Below are 17652 nucleotides of genomic sequence, written 5' to 3'. Positions count from 1 at the left end.
AATACGCTACATTCAAGGAATAAATTAAATCATTGAACAGTAGCTCTTTTTCATATCGTATTGCATTTAATTTATCTCCTTTTTTAAACTGAAATCATTATCTTCGGGGCAAAGAAGCAAAAAATAACCTTACCAACACAGACAAGGCTGGTGATAATGCGATAAATATTATTTTCATGTCAGTTCCTTAAGCATCTGAGGATGTGACAAGCGGCGCGCCTGCAAGGCTTCATCCTCTGTTTAATCTTTTCCTCTCTTGACAGGTTATTGCGGAATTGGGTCGAGCGATGTCTTGGTCTTCTCAGGGCACTAAGAAAAAAGACAAAAATTACATGTCCTTGTTCTTTACGGGTAAGCTTTCTTTATCCTATTCCATCCTTTTTTTAAGCTTCGAAGATAGAGATAACCGCATTGGATCTGGAGTTTCTTAAGCTTAGAAAAGTACTCAGAAAATTTAGTTGTTGAAACAAAATATCTGTGTGCAAGGAAGCTTAACTTTTTTATCATGGTAAACTTAATACATACAAGATAAGGTAGCTTCTATTTAACTGCAGTTTTGACTGCTTTCATAACGTTGCAGAGATATAATTACAAGAAATTAGTTATTTTTTATGTTTAAATAATTAAAATGAGAAAGACTTAAATCCAGTAAATAACATACAATCGTAACTGAAAATATCTGTATCTCAGAATACCATATAAAAAATGCTTCATGTAATCATTACCTAGGAAATAAAAAAGAATACATCTACTGAAGAATTTTCATGAAGGATACCTGTTATATCTTCAGCTCCAAAGTTTACGATACATTTTATGCTGTTCGTTGAATCAGGAAAACACTGTTTAAAGCAAGAAAACATTCGACGAAAATATATATAGAAGTAGAAAATTTCTTTTAAAGTAATAAGACCAGGTTTTCAGTTTCATAATATTTCGCTGCGAAAAACCTCTCGAATAAAATTACAATTTCGTCAAACTTATTTGAATTTATTAAAATCTTAAATATGTTCTTATTGTTGGTTTTAAGAACTTTTCTTTAAATTCAAAACGAAAGATCACATAGGCGACACTAAATGAGAGGATAATGCATTAAAAACGAAAAGTTCACTTCAAAATCCAGAACTTGAGTAACCTTACAAATGCTATAATAGATATTAAATTATTGATTACCACTGCAGATGCTCAGTGAATATACAGATTTGCATTATATCTCTCAATTAAAATTCTCTGCTTATCAACCCTCGGTTTACGATTACTGAGCAGCGCAACCACCTTATCATGGTGAATGCGTGATGTTATAATGACACTAATAACGAGTTAATGAGGGATTTACCCTAGGTAGATTTTTGGTCTTTGTCGTGTCATGGTGAGTTGTTCCAGTACGACAAATGACGAAACCTGGTTACATTTACGAAGATTACTTATTCATTTTGCTTGCTAGACTGAGTTCTACACTGATTTTTCGAAATCTGCCAATGTAGAATTCATTTTATTCCTGCCGCTGAAGAATGGTATTCCAGTGCTCCGAATGTAGCTTCCACAACCTTTGTAATAGCATCGACCATCACCCTGTTATGCGCACTTGTCTTGGGGCGTCTCAATCCTCCAAGCAGCAACTCCAAAATAAATGAAAGACAGCACCACGCGTCAAATGATGGTGGAAATAATAATAGCAGCCATCACAACAGCAACTACGCATAAACGCGCCTCCAATGCCATAATAGCATTCTCACTCATTTAATTCCAAAATAAGGCAAAAAAGGCCTTTATGTTCCCAAATTCCCCCTTTTTATAAGCTGGTATAGTTAAACCAACAATTAAGAATCTCCACCAATGAAAACATTCCATAATGAGAAGAATATTGGCGAATAACTCTATCGCCAGCAAAATCACTTAACTCTTCGCATCATATTCTGATGCAATGTCTCAGCTGTTTTCATAAAAGCTGTAATAATTCAAAAATTTAAATCCAGTATAATTTCGTCACACACCTGAAGTGATATTGCCTTCTAAGGAAGTAATTAATTTCACTTGGCTTAAAAATAAGTCGCAGGAAAAACAAACAGCCTGATAACAAAGGTAAACTTTTTGTTATGGAAGAGTAGGCTGCATTTGATGCGTTTTGATTTGACTTGTTATACGTATTAGTGATGTATCCGTAGAATCTTCTGAGGTTGATGTTAATTTGGCGCATGCTTATCTCTGATTTCCTTAAGACGATTGATGTAGTTTTCTTGCGAGTGATCAATGTGAATTCCAAGGCATTTTATGGTTTTGACATTCTGGATGCGGAATCCTTTGATCTTGAGTGATAGTTGCTTTGTAATATTCTCCCCGAGCATATCAGTTTCTACAACTTGAAACTTCTATTCGTAGAGTTGGAGTTTATATTTTGCACAAAGGTTATTGAATTCGGTTAGTGTTTCCCTGCAGTTTATTTCAAGACTATCTCGAGTCCGTTCTTTGATCACAAATGCGACGTCAGCATAAAGAATCTATTTCAGCATTTGTTAGCATTAAAGAAGGTTTAACACAGTGATAGCGAATCTTTTGATTTCGGCATGTCAAAGGTCAGAATTAACTCTGCTGCCGTCTCACATATAGAATCATCCATCTGTCATCTATTTGCCAAAAATGCACTCGAACGCATCCAAGGTAAGCGCGGCACATGTTGACAATAAACAGGCCACTGCAATAGGCAAATATTTTTGTAATATGCAACTTATTTTTCCATCGACGGTTCTGAGAATGAGTAATGCGTGTCACCTAAAATGGGTTGGAGTGTCAATTATGACACGAGTGCCATAAGTTCGCCGTCACTGATGTAACATAATCTCAAGCTGCTCAAATTACCGTTTGCAATAACTGAAAGAAGAATATCACCACCGCAAAAACAAAAGAAAACAAAAAAAAAAAAAAACGAAAAAAAGGATGGATGAAAAATATATTAAACTAAATACCTGAAAAATATTAAGCCTCTCAAATTACAGTTTGCAATAACTAAAAAGAAGAATATCACCACCGCAAAAACAAAAGAAGAAAACAAAAAAAGGATTTATGAAAAATATATTAAACTAAATAGCTGAAAAATATTAAGCCGCTCAAATTACAGTTTGCAATACCTGAAAGAAGAATATCACCACCGCAAAAACAAAATAAAAAATCGAAAAAAAGAGGATTGATGAAAAATATATTAAATTAAATCAAGATTATTAATTTTAGCTCCACAACTATTTTGAAATGGTTGTCTTAAATTTAAAAATAAGTCAAGGGTTCAGTTACGATAATCTTTAAGAATTACTGAAAGAAATTAGCATAGTATGTGCTTTTAGTCGCAATGATTCCGAGCTACCTTTGTAATCACTAGCAGGAGCAATCGCAAAAGTATACGAAAGACTTTCACTTTCAATGCAGAGTAACAAACAAACTCCTTCATTAACTCAAACAAGAACTCCCAAAACAGCTTCCATCGTTTCGCACTCCATATTATGCTCCATTCAACAGCGAGCATTATTTTTTCGTTACTAGGGCGTTCAATATATTCGCAGAGTAACACCCCCATGGATTATCCGCCATTCCCGCGTCATTACTTCGAGGCCCACGCACTCCTGCTCTCTCTTTCATCTATTTCTTTTCCCGCGCTAGAACTTGATTGCGATTGGATCGGCATTTTCCGACGCCCCAAAACATTTCATTAGTTCGCCCAAATCCTGGCCCTTCGCTGCTTCAATTACAGCCAGGAACGCAATTAGTTCACCAAAAGGATTTGCGGACAAAAACAACCAGAAAGGGAGACGGTTCCTTTTTGGTAGTTAGTACTTTGTTAAAAACGGAATAGTTCCCGGTCCAGTTAGTTTCTGAGTTATTGGGAGAGTTGGCTTTAATGGTTGGCTTCGTTGCCTGTCGAGTAATGAGAAAGGACAGATTTCTTTGGAAATATTCGAGCTCATTAAGGATATTTCTTTTCTTGATCTACTTGAGATGAGATAGTTTTATGCATAATAGTAAATATGCACAAAAGATTTTAATGTGTATTTTTAACAAGTGTTTAATTTCCATTTTGCCTGAAATTTTTGTATGCATTTATTATCCGCTAATCACAAACGACGAGAAGTCGGCAAAATAGACTTACATTTTTAATAAGAAAAAAATACTTCGTGTATAAAGCTTAAATCACGAAAAACTGCTCGGTTTACTCATTTATTCTAGTCGATGATGTAACAACATAATTCGCAGTTTTCGATAAATTAACAAGAATAACAGCCTAAGTTAATTAAATTACTATCAGCTGAATATTGTTAGGAATTTATATAAGTTATGTAAATAACATGTACAAATAACATAGATGTTCTCTAAATTCTTTCTTAATCATTTATTGTATCATAGAATATTGCCATGCATACTTTATAAGTTGTGCCTTAATTTATAACTTGTTAACTTTAATAACGTGTAACTCTTTATTGTGCTTGTACCTTAATTTATAATTCTTAGCTCCGTTATGTTTCTGAGGATGAGACAGCGCATAAGAATGGAACACTAAAGAATGATAGCAAAATATTAAATTCGATTCAAATATATGATTTTTAATTCAGCTTTAAGTAGAAGCAGAACAATAATTCTTCTTTCTACCAAAGGTTCATAAAGCATAGGTAATTCGTCTGATTAATTCTTGAAGAATTATTCTTTGTTTATATGTTTTGCATGCAATTTTATGCTTCTTTCAGAAATTAATTTATTCTTTATAATACCTCATGTAGAAATTAATAATCCATATATATTTAAACGCTCATCAAATTAGTAAGTTGTTATTAATCTTAAATTTTAGTATGTAATAAATACATCTAATGAAGAAAATCAATTGCTAATGCTTCAGAGAAATATGGATAATTCCGAAATATTATTTTCTTTTCCTCATATAGAAACTCAGCCGGTAAATTCAAAATCTTTTGTTTGTGATCCCAGCAATGAATCTCATGCTTGGAATCAAGAGATTCCAGCGTCTCAAGATACCCCTGCTACTAGTTCGGAAGCTCCGTTGAACCACGTTCCAGCTTGCACAAGTACTACAACTATCAATTCCGTCACTGCCAAAGATACTATTACCACACCACCCGTCTGTGGAGGAGATTGTGGAAATATTATGTGTAGCTTGAGTCCTGCTTGTATCGAAGAATCTTTCGAAGATCAGAAAAAAACGAGTTGCCCTTCACCTAGTCTGGGTTTGCCAAGTGATGATGCATCTGACGATGGTAGCTTGAGGCGAAGGACGAAGTCTGATGGCTGTTATTCATCCACCTACAGATGTAAGACAAGTAGAAGAAGTGTAAGTAGTCATGTCTATGCAATATAATTATGCAGCATCTCACAAAATTCGCATGTAATTAGAAAACGTTTTCTCAGTATTATGTATAATTTAAACTTCTCAATTGTATATACATGAGATTTACTGAAACAAGTGGCAATGATTTTTAAAATTTACTAGTATTCTTTTAAAAAGGAAGATGTAATTATTAATAAACTAGTCTTATGTATCATGCTATACGTTCGTATAAATAATATGATTCGGAAATTGAATGATGGTTTTACTTATCTTATTATTCCTCGTTTTAGAGTCCCAGTCTGGACTCATCCAGAGAATTGCTGTCACCTCCTGCATCAGAAGACGTAGACGAGATCGATCAGGTAAATTTCATTACTTTCATCTTGTGTTAATAAAATTTATTGCTCAATATGTACAGTGATTTAAAAAGTCTTAGATAAATTTCAAAGGTAGGTTGAGCAAACTAAACTAACAAGAGCTAAACTAAACATTATTAGAAACACATAATTGTAAATGTCACCTTCTTGTCAATTCATTCTAGATAACATTGTCTGCTGCGTGTCGCATTAGATAAGTGATCTCCATACTTCTTTAATCACGTAAGAGGAAAATAATTATTACAAGTTGTACTCCATATCACTTATTTCAATAAAAGTGATATAATAAGGCGCATTCCTCTTATTATTAATGCTAAAACTTAAATAATAATTTTTCACTAGTGTAACCAGGGTTCAATGTCATAACTTCTTTCCGCAAAATATAAAATGCTCAAATTTAATATTTTCAAAAATTCAACATATATGTTTATTGAAAATAAGAAATATTATTTCATTTTTTAACGTTTAACTGATCCTGTATGTCTTCTTCCAACTATTAAATTATTTATTTCTTAAGTAATGGTCACATGGTCACAAAAAAGCTGGGGCACTAAGATTGTAAAGACTAGTGTTAGGAAAATAAACCTTTAATATTATTATATGATTTTGATTTATTCGCACCCCCACTGTACAATAAATCTTTGCCGAGCGTGGATTTGAGGAGATTTCGCATACACGCATTCTTTTATTTGTATTTATCTTATTCTATTTTCAACGTTTGAATTTTATTCAGATGTGGTTCACCATTCATTCGTCAACACTGAGTGATTGCTTCTATCAGCTCCGTCCAGAAGTGATCAATAACTTTAAAGGATTCAGTTGACTTAAAATTAAGCTAAAGAAATGGTGGAAATTGCAAACGCAGTTGGCAACGAATAATTTTTAAATATGGGAAAAAACGAAATTAAAGAATTGGACTATTTTATAACTCTCGCCGATAGTGAAAGCAGTGATTATGACGAGGGTAAAACGCCTTTAACTTACAAGAAGTAAAACAAATTGGTACAGATGTCACAGGAACAGTCTGTTTTTGCAATGAAGACTGACTCAAATGAAAAGGATATTTTATGTGAAATCTTGTGCTCTTCAGCACGAATCGTTTAAAGACATGCTTCGCTCATTATCCCAAGCAAAAATCACAAGCTTTTTAAAAATAATTGTATACGCATTTATTAAGCGGTAATAAAAATTCTTTCAGTTAACATTTGTTTCTTACTTTTTCTTTTTAACTACAACAATATTTATATTTTTTTTAAATTATCATACTTTCTTAATCTTAATAATACCTAACTTACTTTTTCCAAAACATTTACTTTACGTAACGCGATTTTGCCATACGCTCAATACGTAACCTTCACTTTTGGCAAAGTTTTACTGGAATCACAATGCATTTTGTTAGCCGGTACACTTACAATTTTGAGCTTCCCAGACGCTAGTGAAACCAGACGCAGCGATGATAGAACTTCACCATCTCGGACGCACGAACCTTTGGAAACCACTTTATAGACAAAGCGAATCATTATAATAGGAAGCGTTGATATTTTACCGGATGGAAAAGTTCTCCTCTCGGCCATCTGATTTGTTCCCAATTATGTCTTCCTCTGCGATTACCCCAAAAGTTTTGTGTGTCTGAACCCTCCAACCTTTGGATTGATTTTGTCATAAGACTCATAAAAAGGCCTCGCATCGTTATACTGTCGATTTGTGTATTGACGTTAAGACATGTGGTGCTGCACATGGAATGACCTTCTTCCTAAATTGTAAACATACGATGTCTAATAAGCACTATTTGTTGTCATACTTGCATTCCTTTACCTTGAATTTTTTCTGAACCTCCCGCTTAGAATTGCATTTGAGGTTACATATTCCTAAGTAAAATGGCAATTTATATATTCTTGAAATACATTTATTCTAAGACCTTTTGAGCCACTTTGTACACTACGCGACTTTGAAAATGCAACACCAAGAAGAAATGGCCAGAATGTGATGAAACTCGGAAAACAGAGAGACACAGCAACAAACAATAAGTGATCTTTATTTCGAACTGATATGCATAATACAGAACAGCGAGGTCATAGGGCCACCTTGGACGGCGATACATGAAGCAACACGTCTAAGTACAGACTCAGTGAGCGTGGCAATGGCAGGGTCTGCAAATGGCGTCCAATCACATCCCAAATGTGTTTGATTGATGAGAGATTAGGAGACAACAGTGGCCAGGGAAGCATCTATACACATTGCAGAGCACGTTGGTTGATGCGAGCAGTGTGCGGTTGGGCGTTATACTGCTGAAAATTAGCACTGGGCACTTCTTGAATATATGAGAGTGTCTTCCGCCTCAATACATCATCCACGTATCGTTGGTCCATCGTACTGCCCTGAATACGAACTCAAGGTGACCTAAAATTGTATCCAATTGCTCCCCAAACCATAATACCGCATTGTCGAGCGGGGATGCGTTCTACTATTACTGACAGATTGGACCTGTATCCACATCAACACCGCACTCGTACGCGGTGACTATTCATTGGAGAAACAGAAATGTGGCTCTTCTGGGAGCACGACCCTCTGCTATTCTGAAAATACGACCCTCTACCATGTCGCCGCTACCGGCACCATTGCAGACGTTGGCATCTATGATGTGGGACCAATAGAGTAACGGACGCCACGAGTGCAGACAACTAGTCACCAATAGACGGCAAATAGTTCTGGTCGATATTGAGACATCCAGGGTGTCATGAACATGCTGCAGAATGGAGGTAGAAGTGACTTGGGGGTGCGCCAATTCTTCTCGGCTAATGCATCGATCCACGTGTGTTGACGTCACACTGGCTGCCCCGCCACTCCTCGAACGTGCCACATTTCTTATTCCAACCATCGCTGTGGACGCATCTAGGTGTGTATCAGCTGAGATTTGCCCTTAGTTCTGCCAATGGCGATGTGTTGGTGCTTCCCACACGTAGTCCTGTCCTGAGATTTGCCGTGTGGACCAACCTGCCCTTCTCAATCCAATCACAATGCCCCTAGTAATATCTTCTAGGTCGTTGACGACTGCTTGCCATTCCTTGCTATTAAACATTTCCTTTGAGACAAGAACAAATTTTCTATGATGATTTCAATAGCAGAAATAGTGGCACGAAAATTGAACATTCTACAGGTTCCTTCTCTTATATCTTTTTCAGCGTGCACTGGAGAGCTGTGCACTTCACATCATTCGCATAATTCAGTGACGTGCGTGCGTCTAGCCTGAAATTTGCATAATTTTCGGTGCACTCATTCTTGGTGTTGCATTTTCAATGCCGGGTAGTCTCTATGGAATAAAATCTAAATCTCTGACAAAAACATTTCGGCCATGAAAGCAACATTTCGAAATAACCACAACGCATATACGAGCTCGTATATTTATCAAATCTGGTAAAAGAGTGTATCCAAATGTTCCCGGACTAGTTCTAAAGCGTGCTACGAAATGGGAGCGAGTGGTTGCGTTAACAGCTACTGTAAACTTTAATCTTTAGACCTCAGTGTGGCAAGGGACATCGCTGCATTAGTATTAGAAGTTGTTATAATAGAATTTCTTGAACAGGGACATTGCTGCATTAGTATTAGAAGTTGTTTTAATGGAATTTGTTGTTATAATAGAATTTCTTGAACAAGGACATCGCTGTATTACTATTAGAAGTTGTTATAATGGAATTTGTTTAAACACGTATATGTGGTAGTCATCACGCGATTCCGAATGGAGAGAAAAGTGGAACAACGAACAAAAATAAAATTTTGAGTTAAACAGGGTAAATCGGCCAGAAAAAACTTTAAACATCCATAAGCAAGCTTAGAGTGATGAGGCAGTGAGTCTTAGTGTTTCGAGTGGCATAACTGCTTTAAAAGCAGGAAGGCATTCCTTGAAGTTATCGAACGTATGTAGAGAAACCTCAAAGATTTCAAAAACTGCCAGGACAGAAACTCCTTAGATAATCTCTACGACTTACTAGTTACAAAAATGGCGCACGCCGCTTACAAAGCATATCCTTTGAAATCTCTAAAGGCAAGACACTCCATATCCTGGAGCTCCCCAGAGCTTAACACAGAGGGAAGCAGAGTGCGGGCACTTCGCAGAAGAGCACAGTCTACAGTAGATCCAACTCTACAGCAAAAATGATAACATACAACACCGCCAGAGCTTTATATAAAAGAAAAATTAAGGCGGCCAAGTTAATCTCATACAGAACCTACTGTAGTAATGTCACAGAAGCTTTTGGACCTGCCCAATCGATAATATATAGAAGGTTTTTCGTTCTACGACACTTACGCCTGTGGAGAATAGCATTGCCTCATCCAACACCGAAGTGATCAGTGAGATCATAAATGCGGTTTTTCCTGACGATGATAAAAAGGATCACTTAGAGTAACAAGAGGAAGCGAGAAAAACCTACAGTATGAAATTTCGCCAAGTTGTAGAGACATTAGGACTTTTTAGAAGCAGGCAAGATTGAAAACTTAGCAACGCCTTTGCCAGGAATCGAACCGCGGACCTCTGGAATACGCGCCTAGCATGCAGACCATCATACCACGAAGGCATGCTAAGAAGGCTGGAGAAATACTTATAAAGCTACCAAAAGAGACGAGTTCCCTGCTACGTAAATGGAAGTGGATAACATCATACGTACTCTGGCACCCAAAAAAGCTCTAGATCCGGATGGTATTGATAATATCATTATTAGAAAGATACACGATGAATTCCCAAAATTGTTCTTCGCGGTTATTTCAGCTTTCTGGAAACATCAGCAGTGTCCTAAAAATATGAAGTTGGCAGAAGTGGCGTTATTTCTAAAATCTGGCTAAACTCTGGCAGTTCCTTCATCATCCAGGCCAGTCTGTCTGCCGCCACCGCTCGGTAATGTATAGGGAAGAGTAATTCTTTCCAGAATGGACTTCGTTTTGCAAAGTACCAAGGCCCTGCAACCCAACCAATAGGGATTCCGAATGGGCAACTCTACTGAGTATGTCATAAAACACTTAATTTGCACTATCCAACAGAACAAGGATAACGACTTTCAATGACTGGCAATAGCCATTGACGTCAAGGGAACCTTTAATTCCATTTGGTGGCCAGACGTAATACATTTGCTGCACAATATGGCCTGCCGCACAGCCATTATTAGCATCCTTCACTCATACCTTCAAGACGAAGTGTACAAGTAACATCAAACAGTTGCATTTATGTCAAACATGTCTTTGGAGGGTGCCCACAGGGGTCATGCCTTGAACCAATTCTGTGGAATATACTGGCAAACTCGGCATTTCTTCAGTTCGAGAGCATAGAATATATTCGAATTACAGCCTATAGATTTTATGCTAATTGTGGCAGGAAAGAGCAGCCTCGAAATGAGAGCTCAGTACTGTATTGATCCGATCTCCCAATGGGCCAGAGTACATAAGATTTAGGCCCAGAAAACTAAAGCTTTACTCATAGGACGCAGCAAGCAGCTTAAACGCAACCTAGTGTTTAACTCCATGGGATACCGGTAAAATGTTTTCTCCAATTGAAATATCTTGGGCTAATACTCAACAACAGATTTTCCTGAATGCCACATGTCAGGAATCAAGACTCGAATTAGCATCCTAAGCAACAACATGAGACGCATGACTTCACATAAATAGGATATCTCATCTAAGCATCTATCTAAAATCTGGCATAGAACCATTACAGAAAGAGTAATAACTTAAAGAGCGGCAATCTGAACTTACGTCTCACATGAGAAGATTCCTGCTCTTTATTCAGAGACAGCAGCTACTTCAAGTATGAACAGCAGCTACTTCAAGTGGACTTACGGCACCACGTCAACACTAGCCCTACGACTTGTAGTAATTCCTCGCCTAGACTTGGTAGTTGAAAGAAAGGAGGCAGCGGTCGTAAGGGTTACCAGGCTGGGTCAAACTTCAACACTCTGGGATCATAGTTATCACCACCTGGATTACGAGGAGCAAAACATCTGCAATAACTTTCATCCAGCTGCTTTACAAAACGGCGCGGGCACGGGCAGCCCCTCCTGTACACTGGAAAAAAATGTTACTATAACATTTGAGTGGAAGAGGAAACTAGGCTTGAACAACTAGGTATACCAAGCAGAGCTTCTAGCTATCAGTGCTGCAATTAGATATGCGAACACATGTCAACGGCAGAAATTCTCCGTACTCAACGATTCGGCATCAAGTCTCGTGGCTATCGCAGGTCAAAACAACCGGAGCCCCTTGGTATACCGAATTCAAAAACAGCTTCTGGCAATGCCTATCTCATAATAACCTACTTTATGGGTTCCCGCTCATACAGGGGTTCTCAAGGCAATAAAGCCGCTGACCTACTGGCCAAGCAGGCAGCCAACTGCGCCGATTTATTAGAATGACCAACTAAACTTTCTTTTTCTCACATTAAAAGAACAACTTTGATAAGTTTGCTACAAAACAGACAAAGTAGATGGACAAAAGCAGAAGCAGGACGAAGAACATATCGCTTACTGCCAAAAGTTAACATGAAAATGAAGACCGACCGTGCTAGCCTAACACATTCCTTGACAGGTCATGAACTATTCCCAGTATACCTCAGCAGATTCAGACTTAGGAGTACTCCTTTCTGCGAATGCGGAGAGGAAGGCGACACGGTCTTTTAAAACACCTTTGAATAGAAAAGACGTGATATTCGAACCGAATCGGAAATGTGTTTCATACTTTGCCGTTTTCTCATTTGGCGTCCTAGAGAAAACCTAGAAAATGTGTAAAATATGAATAGTTTCATACATTGCCGGTTAGTTTTAGGCATTATATGCATTGCCTAGGCATTCTATATAATGCCGTATTTCACTTTTTGCCGGTAACATATATATTAAAGCAAGCAATTATTGCTTTAATATAATATAATTATATTATGTTATTGCTTTAATATAATATAATTATATTATATTATTGGTTTTAATATAAACAATCGCATTGAAGTGAATATTACTGCCTAATCTTTCGTGTTGAAAGCGATGCCTAGTTAAAATGATAATTACATACACAGATAAACATTAATTAATTTACACAAAGCGTTTCTTAAAAAATTGTTTGTAATTATGGAAATATCTAGTAGATTTAATAAAATATGACTAAAGTTACAACTTATGGAAGTTTTAAAAGTTTCCAAATACTTGTATTAGTTTGCTGGAAATTTTCTGTACTTGCTTTCAAATTGTATAATTAAAAACCTCTTTTTATTGATATTTTATTAAAATTTCTGTTATACTATAAATGTATAAGAGAACGATAAAAGGCAACACGAAACTGCATTCACGATTATATGCATCCTTAAAATATGATCTCTGATGTATATTTGAGTTAAGGCTTTGAATCACAATGGCTTTGGCTTTCAAATTTGCTTTCAGTACTTCCAAAATGAAGCATGTCATAAACATCCCATGAGAGTATTGTGAATAGTTTTACGCTTTTCTCTGATGATAATAGTATTTACCTGTAAGAACATCAGTATTCAAAACGAAATTCGAGTGTCGATCGTTACAGAGTGACATGTAGTTTTATGATTTGTTTACATTTAAGGGTTTAAAATTATTACTGTGACTGAGCACCTGCATCCACTTAGGGAAAACGCTTCACTAAAGAACGATTAGTTCACTTGTCAATGGTGGGTGGAAGCCTTCATTTTTGTACTTTCTTAATATCATTCCAGTATTTGGCTTTATTTAATCGCCTAAGAAAATGAAGATTGGTTTAGGTTTGGTTTATTTAATTACGGCAAAGCACACTAGGGCTATCTGCCTAAGGGGAGGGATGCCTTCGTGGAGGACTTTCTAAGGGAAACTGGCTCGTATACACGTTACACATGGGGAAAACCACGAAAACGCCCATGCAGCCAGCCCGATGTAGTTCGCGGGATGCGAACCTCGGACCGAACTACCAGTGTTCAGCGGCTTTACCGCTCGGCCGCTGGTGGGCTCTAGAAAATGCTAATTATGATGCTAATTATTATATAAAATTTACTTCTAAAATTTTATTAATTTTGATTCTTTAAGAGCAGCGACTGCAAGGCAAGCAACATCGCTCCCAAAATGAGCGGTTTGCAAATACAGGGCATCACTAACAAACGTTTTGAAGCGACCTGCGTCACAATGTTGTTGGATTCTTTCAAGACAGAGTAAAATACGGTTTCAGTGATTAACCACAAGTCAGAAATTACTGAAACTGGATTGGGTAGTTCTGTTTTATGCGTAGCTCGCCATTGAGTAATGGGGCATTGTCAATAAATCGAAGCCCACTCAATTTAACAGAGTTCACTTTAATTCATTTTAAATTAGGCAAACTAAGTTAGTTTTGTTTTGAATGAAAAAAGCCCAAAATCTGACTGAAAGTTGACAAAACATTTTGGATGCAAATGGTGTCTACTTTTCGTAATGGTTGCCTTCTGATTTTATAAAAATAAGTATTTATCATATGCATGTGAATCGGCATTAACTTTCCTGTAATACAATATTTCTATAATTTCTATGATTTTCTAAGTTATTAAGTAAGTAGCAAACACGTACTTTAGAACCTACAATAAAAGTTAAAATATCTTTCCATTTACTTCTAGATTAAAGGATCATTTACTTATAAATCATAATATCATCTATAATCAATTACTTATAGATCATAATATCATCTATAATCAATTACTTATAGATCATAATATCATCTATAATCAATTACTTATAGATCATAATATCATCTATAATCAATTACTTATAGATCACACACTTAAGAAAATCTTTACATAACTGGTTTTTGGAATCATTGATTTATATTTCTTCACCCATCTGGGCTAAGTAAAACTGACTTAAGCAGAGTTTTGCTATACCACAAAATGTGCTTTGCAAAACTTTCTTCATGTACCACAAATTGTGCTTTGGTATTATAAATAATGGGCTGCTATTTTCTTCTTTTTTCTAGGGTCTCTGCGATCCAATTCGACTTCCTCACAGTGCTTCTTCATCGACATGGAGTGGACGTGTAAGAGACTTAAAGAGGGAAGTTAAGCATCGTATCTGTCGGTTACGGTCTCCTAAGAACTGCAATTCAAACTCGGTAAGAATACTGCTCTTTTTCATCATTTGATCATTACAAAAAATACACTACTCTAACATGATGCCCATTTCTGATGTACAGGAAATATAATACAGAACATGCAGTAATGCAGTAAGCTCCAGTTATATAGACTAACTGAAATCACAGACCATCCGATCATTAAAAAAAAACCGGGTTACTGGAATGCCTTTTTCTGTAGATCAGATACATTTTTGCTGCGCAACAAAAGACGAAATTTTAAAATCTCATTTTTCAAAAAAGATTAATCATTTGTCTACTGCACTGTTCAAAAGGTTCGAGATGTTACAACAGGTGAAACTTGGCAATATTTGAAATTGGCTGTTAGAAGGAATTACCGTACTCTCTACAGATGCTATGTATGAAGTGATATCATCTGGAACAATATAATCGGGCAAACGGTACAATATAGTAGTTGCAGTGCAAACGGAGTTAAAGTATATTTCGATCTTCTGCGCAATGTCACGCTTTGAGCAAAGAAATTTAGTAGTTTGAGACAGAAACAGATCCTTATCATCCACAACCCCCTTCAAAAACACAACTTACTTTTAACATTACTAACTGTATTCCAGATTAAGACTTTCAGAGCTTCTAAAGCAATTAAAAGATTTTGGTGCACCTACATAAATTTACGTTTGTTTTTTCCCATTCCTTCTGTCTTTATGTTGGTTTACCTCAACCACATATTCCATATTTAACCGGCAATAGGAAAAATCTGTCGTGTCCCTCTTTCTTGAGAACTTAAGGCCCTCTTTCTGGTGCCTCGTTTCCTTGATACCCTAAACATGCGCTTATATTGGTTAAATTATGCATGGTTAATCCAACTCTGACTACCCGTGATGACGTCAAGCGTTGGCGTCTACTTGGATCAGTAGACTTTGTAGCCAGGCCGCAACCAAAATTCTGTTCCGAATTATGCCACTTATGATTTTCTTTTCATTTGCATAAAACTCTGAGTTGAACAAAAATCTGAAAACAAAATAAGTCTCTAAATTGAATGATTACTTGATGAAAAAAGGCATAAAAGGAAAAAAACAACATAAATTAACTGTTAGTAAAACTTACTTCGACTGCCACAATCATACTGATGATTTAAAATAATACTTACTACAGAATGTTATTTGAAACTATATAAAAAATTACTTTTTATATGATTTGGAAGAATAGATAAAATTATTTTCTAAATGCCTCCAACATAATGGCAGCTCTCTGAAACTGATTCGAAACAGGACCTCGAAGAAGGAAGGGATGTTTATATGTACACCGTGTCTTTACGCGTGGAGATATTGAAAATAGTGTGGAGTCGAAACTCTTCTTGAAAGGTTGATAAGAAAAAGGGTGTAAGAAATCCTTCCAAGGGTTCTCTATCAAAACTGGGAAGGAGCTTTCCCTTTCTCGCTAGTGTAATTCGATCACCCATCTCAAACAACGTTTTCGGTGATGAGACGGCTAATTGACCAATGGAAGCGGCTCCTTCAGATTAATGTTAATCTAGAAAAAAATTTCTATTGTTGGGAGAGGGAACTTTTAAAACTATTTTCTTTATTCTGGTGAAAAGCAGTGAACCTTTATTATATGGAAAACAAGTAAAAAATCTTAAAACACGTAAATTTCTAATCTTTATAGGGCAAAAATTCGTTAAATGAAAGCTACAGTTGAGCTATCTTACCCCCTCCCCCCCAAAAAAAGGAAAATCTTTAAGTGAAATCAGTACCGAGTCTCCTCCCAAGATGTTAGTCTGTATAAGATTCAGATCTTTATAGCAGATTCAAATCTGTCTGTTATGAGAATCAGAACTGCTATACTTTATTTTTAATGTAGACATATATACGCAGAAAGTAGAGTTACGAATGCTGCAATCAGCGCAAATATATTATTACGTAACATTTGAAATTTCTCCTATGAGTTGTGTTAATATCATAAAATTTAATTCTATTGATTAAATACCCTACTCATACTACTGCACTCCTACTGTTTCATCTCTTTCCAGCAGAATGTGGAAATGCAGTTAAAAAGGAGAAATAATCTAAGTTAAGAAGGAGTGGCATTAGCTTTCACCTTAACGCTGACTTCTTTGTACTATAGAGATACTACTGATGTGACAAGTTTCTTATTTTCCTTATCAGATGATTACATATGAAATTCAGTTTGCGATTGTAAATTATCCGACTTCGCATGTTATCGTTCCGACGGGGAGCGGAAGTAGATTTATGTTCGTGAGTTTTAGTTTGTACTTGAAGGCACCAATAAATCCCAGTTCTTATTTTATTCTAATGTTGTATTCATTTTAGCCTCTGAAGTTGTAGGAGAAAAAGAAAGAGAAATCATACTGCAGTCTAAAGTTTCAGGACTTGTTTATTTCAATCAAATTGAAATTTAACTTGATAATGTTATAGGTATCAAAATGTTTGTTTCAAAGTGTTACTAAGAAGTTCAATTTGTTACTAAGATTCACTTTGCTGTGTTGATAAATAGCACGCTTGTACAATTTGGAAATTTAAATTCATGTGCATTGTAGCAGCTTTCTATTTTGCCAGGGTGCGTATTTTTACCTTTTGAGTTACGAAAATGATAATAAGTTATTTCAGCTGTTAATAGAAAACACTTTTGAATGTACTTTAGCTTCCTTCTCTTTTTAAAGAATTATGCTTATAGCATCTAATATGTACAATTTATGTTTCAGTAACCTGTTAAAGCTCACGAGTCTGCTAGATAAACGATCTTTTACTATCAGTGACTGCGTCAGATAGTCACATCTGGTAAATATCACCCAACAAACAATGCTTCACACTATCCTCCCTCCTTAATCCAAATATCACAGATTCACAT

General features: G+C 36.1%; 2 protein-coding genes across 5 annotated transcripts in view; one reads left to right on the top strand and one right to left on the bottom strand.

Moving 5' to 3' along the window:
• Window positions 1–17652, top strand: part of LOC118191029 (SAM and SH3 domain-containing protein 1-like) — an 810623-nt gene that overhangs the window by 680544 nt on the left and 112427 nt on the right. Inside the window, exons 6-9 of the mRNA XM_085815408.1 lie at window positions 264–351; window positions 4920–5323; window positions 5611–5682; window positions 14671–14805. Of these exons, the coding sequence (XP_085671534.1) occupies window positions 264–351; window positions 4920–5323; window positions 5611–5682; window positions 14671–14805 (699 nt within the window). The remainder of the gene's footprint in view (window positions 1–263; window positions 352–4919; window positions 5324–5610; window positions 5683–14670; window positions 14806–17652) is intronic.
• Window positions 1–17652, bottom strand: part of LOC146999103 (uncharacterized) — a 101181-nt gene that overhangs the window by 28255 nt on the left and 55274 nt on the right. For 2 of the 4 annotated variants that reach the window (XR_015040768.1, XR_015040769.1), the window contains one exon: window positions 4966–5295. The exons of the other annotated variants lie outside the window; for them this stretch is intronic. The gene's annotated coding sequence lies outside the window, so the exon portion shown is untranslated. Of the gene's footprint in view, window positions 1–4965; window positions 5296–17652 lie in introns of those variants that run through there. 4 annotated transcript variants of the gene reach the window in all.

The sequence above is a fragment of the Stegodyphus dumicola genome, chromosome 1 (genome assembly GCF_044657685.1).
Source record: "Stegodyphus dumicola isolate Sdum_Otavi_A_Nest chromosome 1, ASM4465768v1".
In the NCBI taxonomy this organism is placed as follows: Eukaryota; Metazoa; Arthropoda; class Arachnida; order Araneae; family Eresidae; genus Stegodyphus; species Stegodyphus dumicola.
Note: the sequence above shows the minus strand (reverse complement) of the source record. Positions and strands in the feature narration are given on the sequence as shown.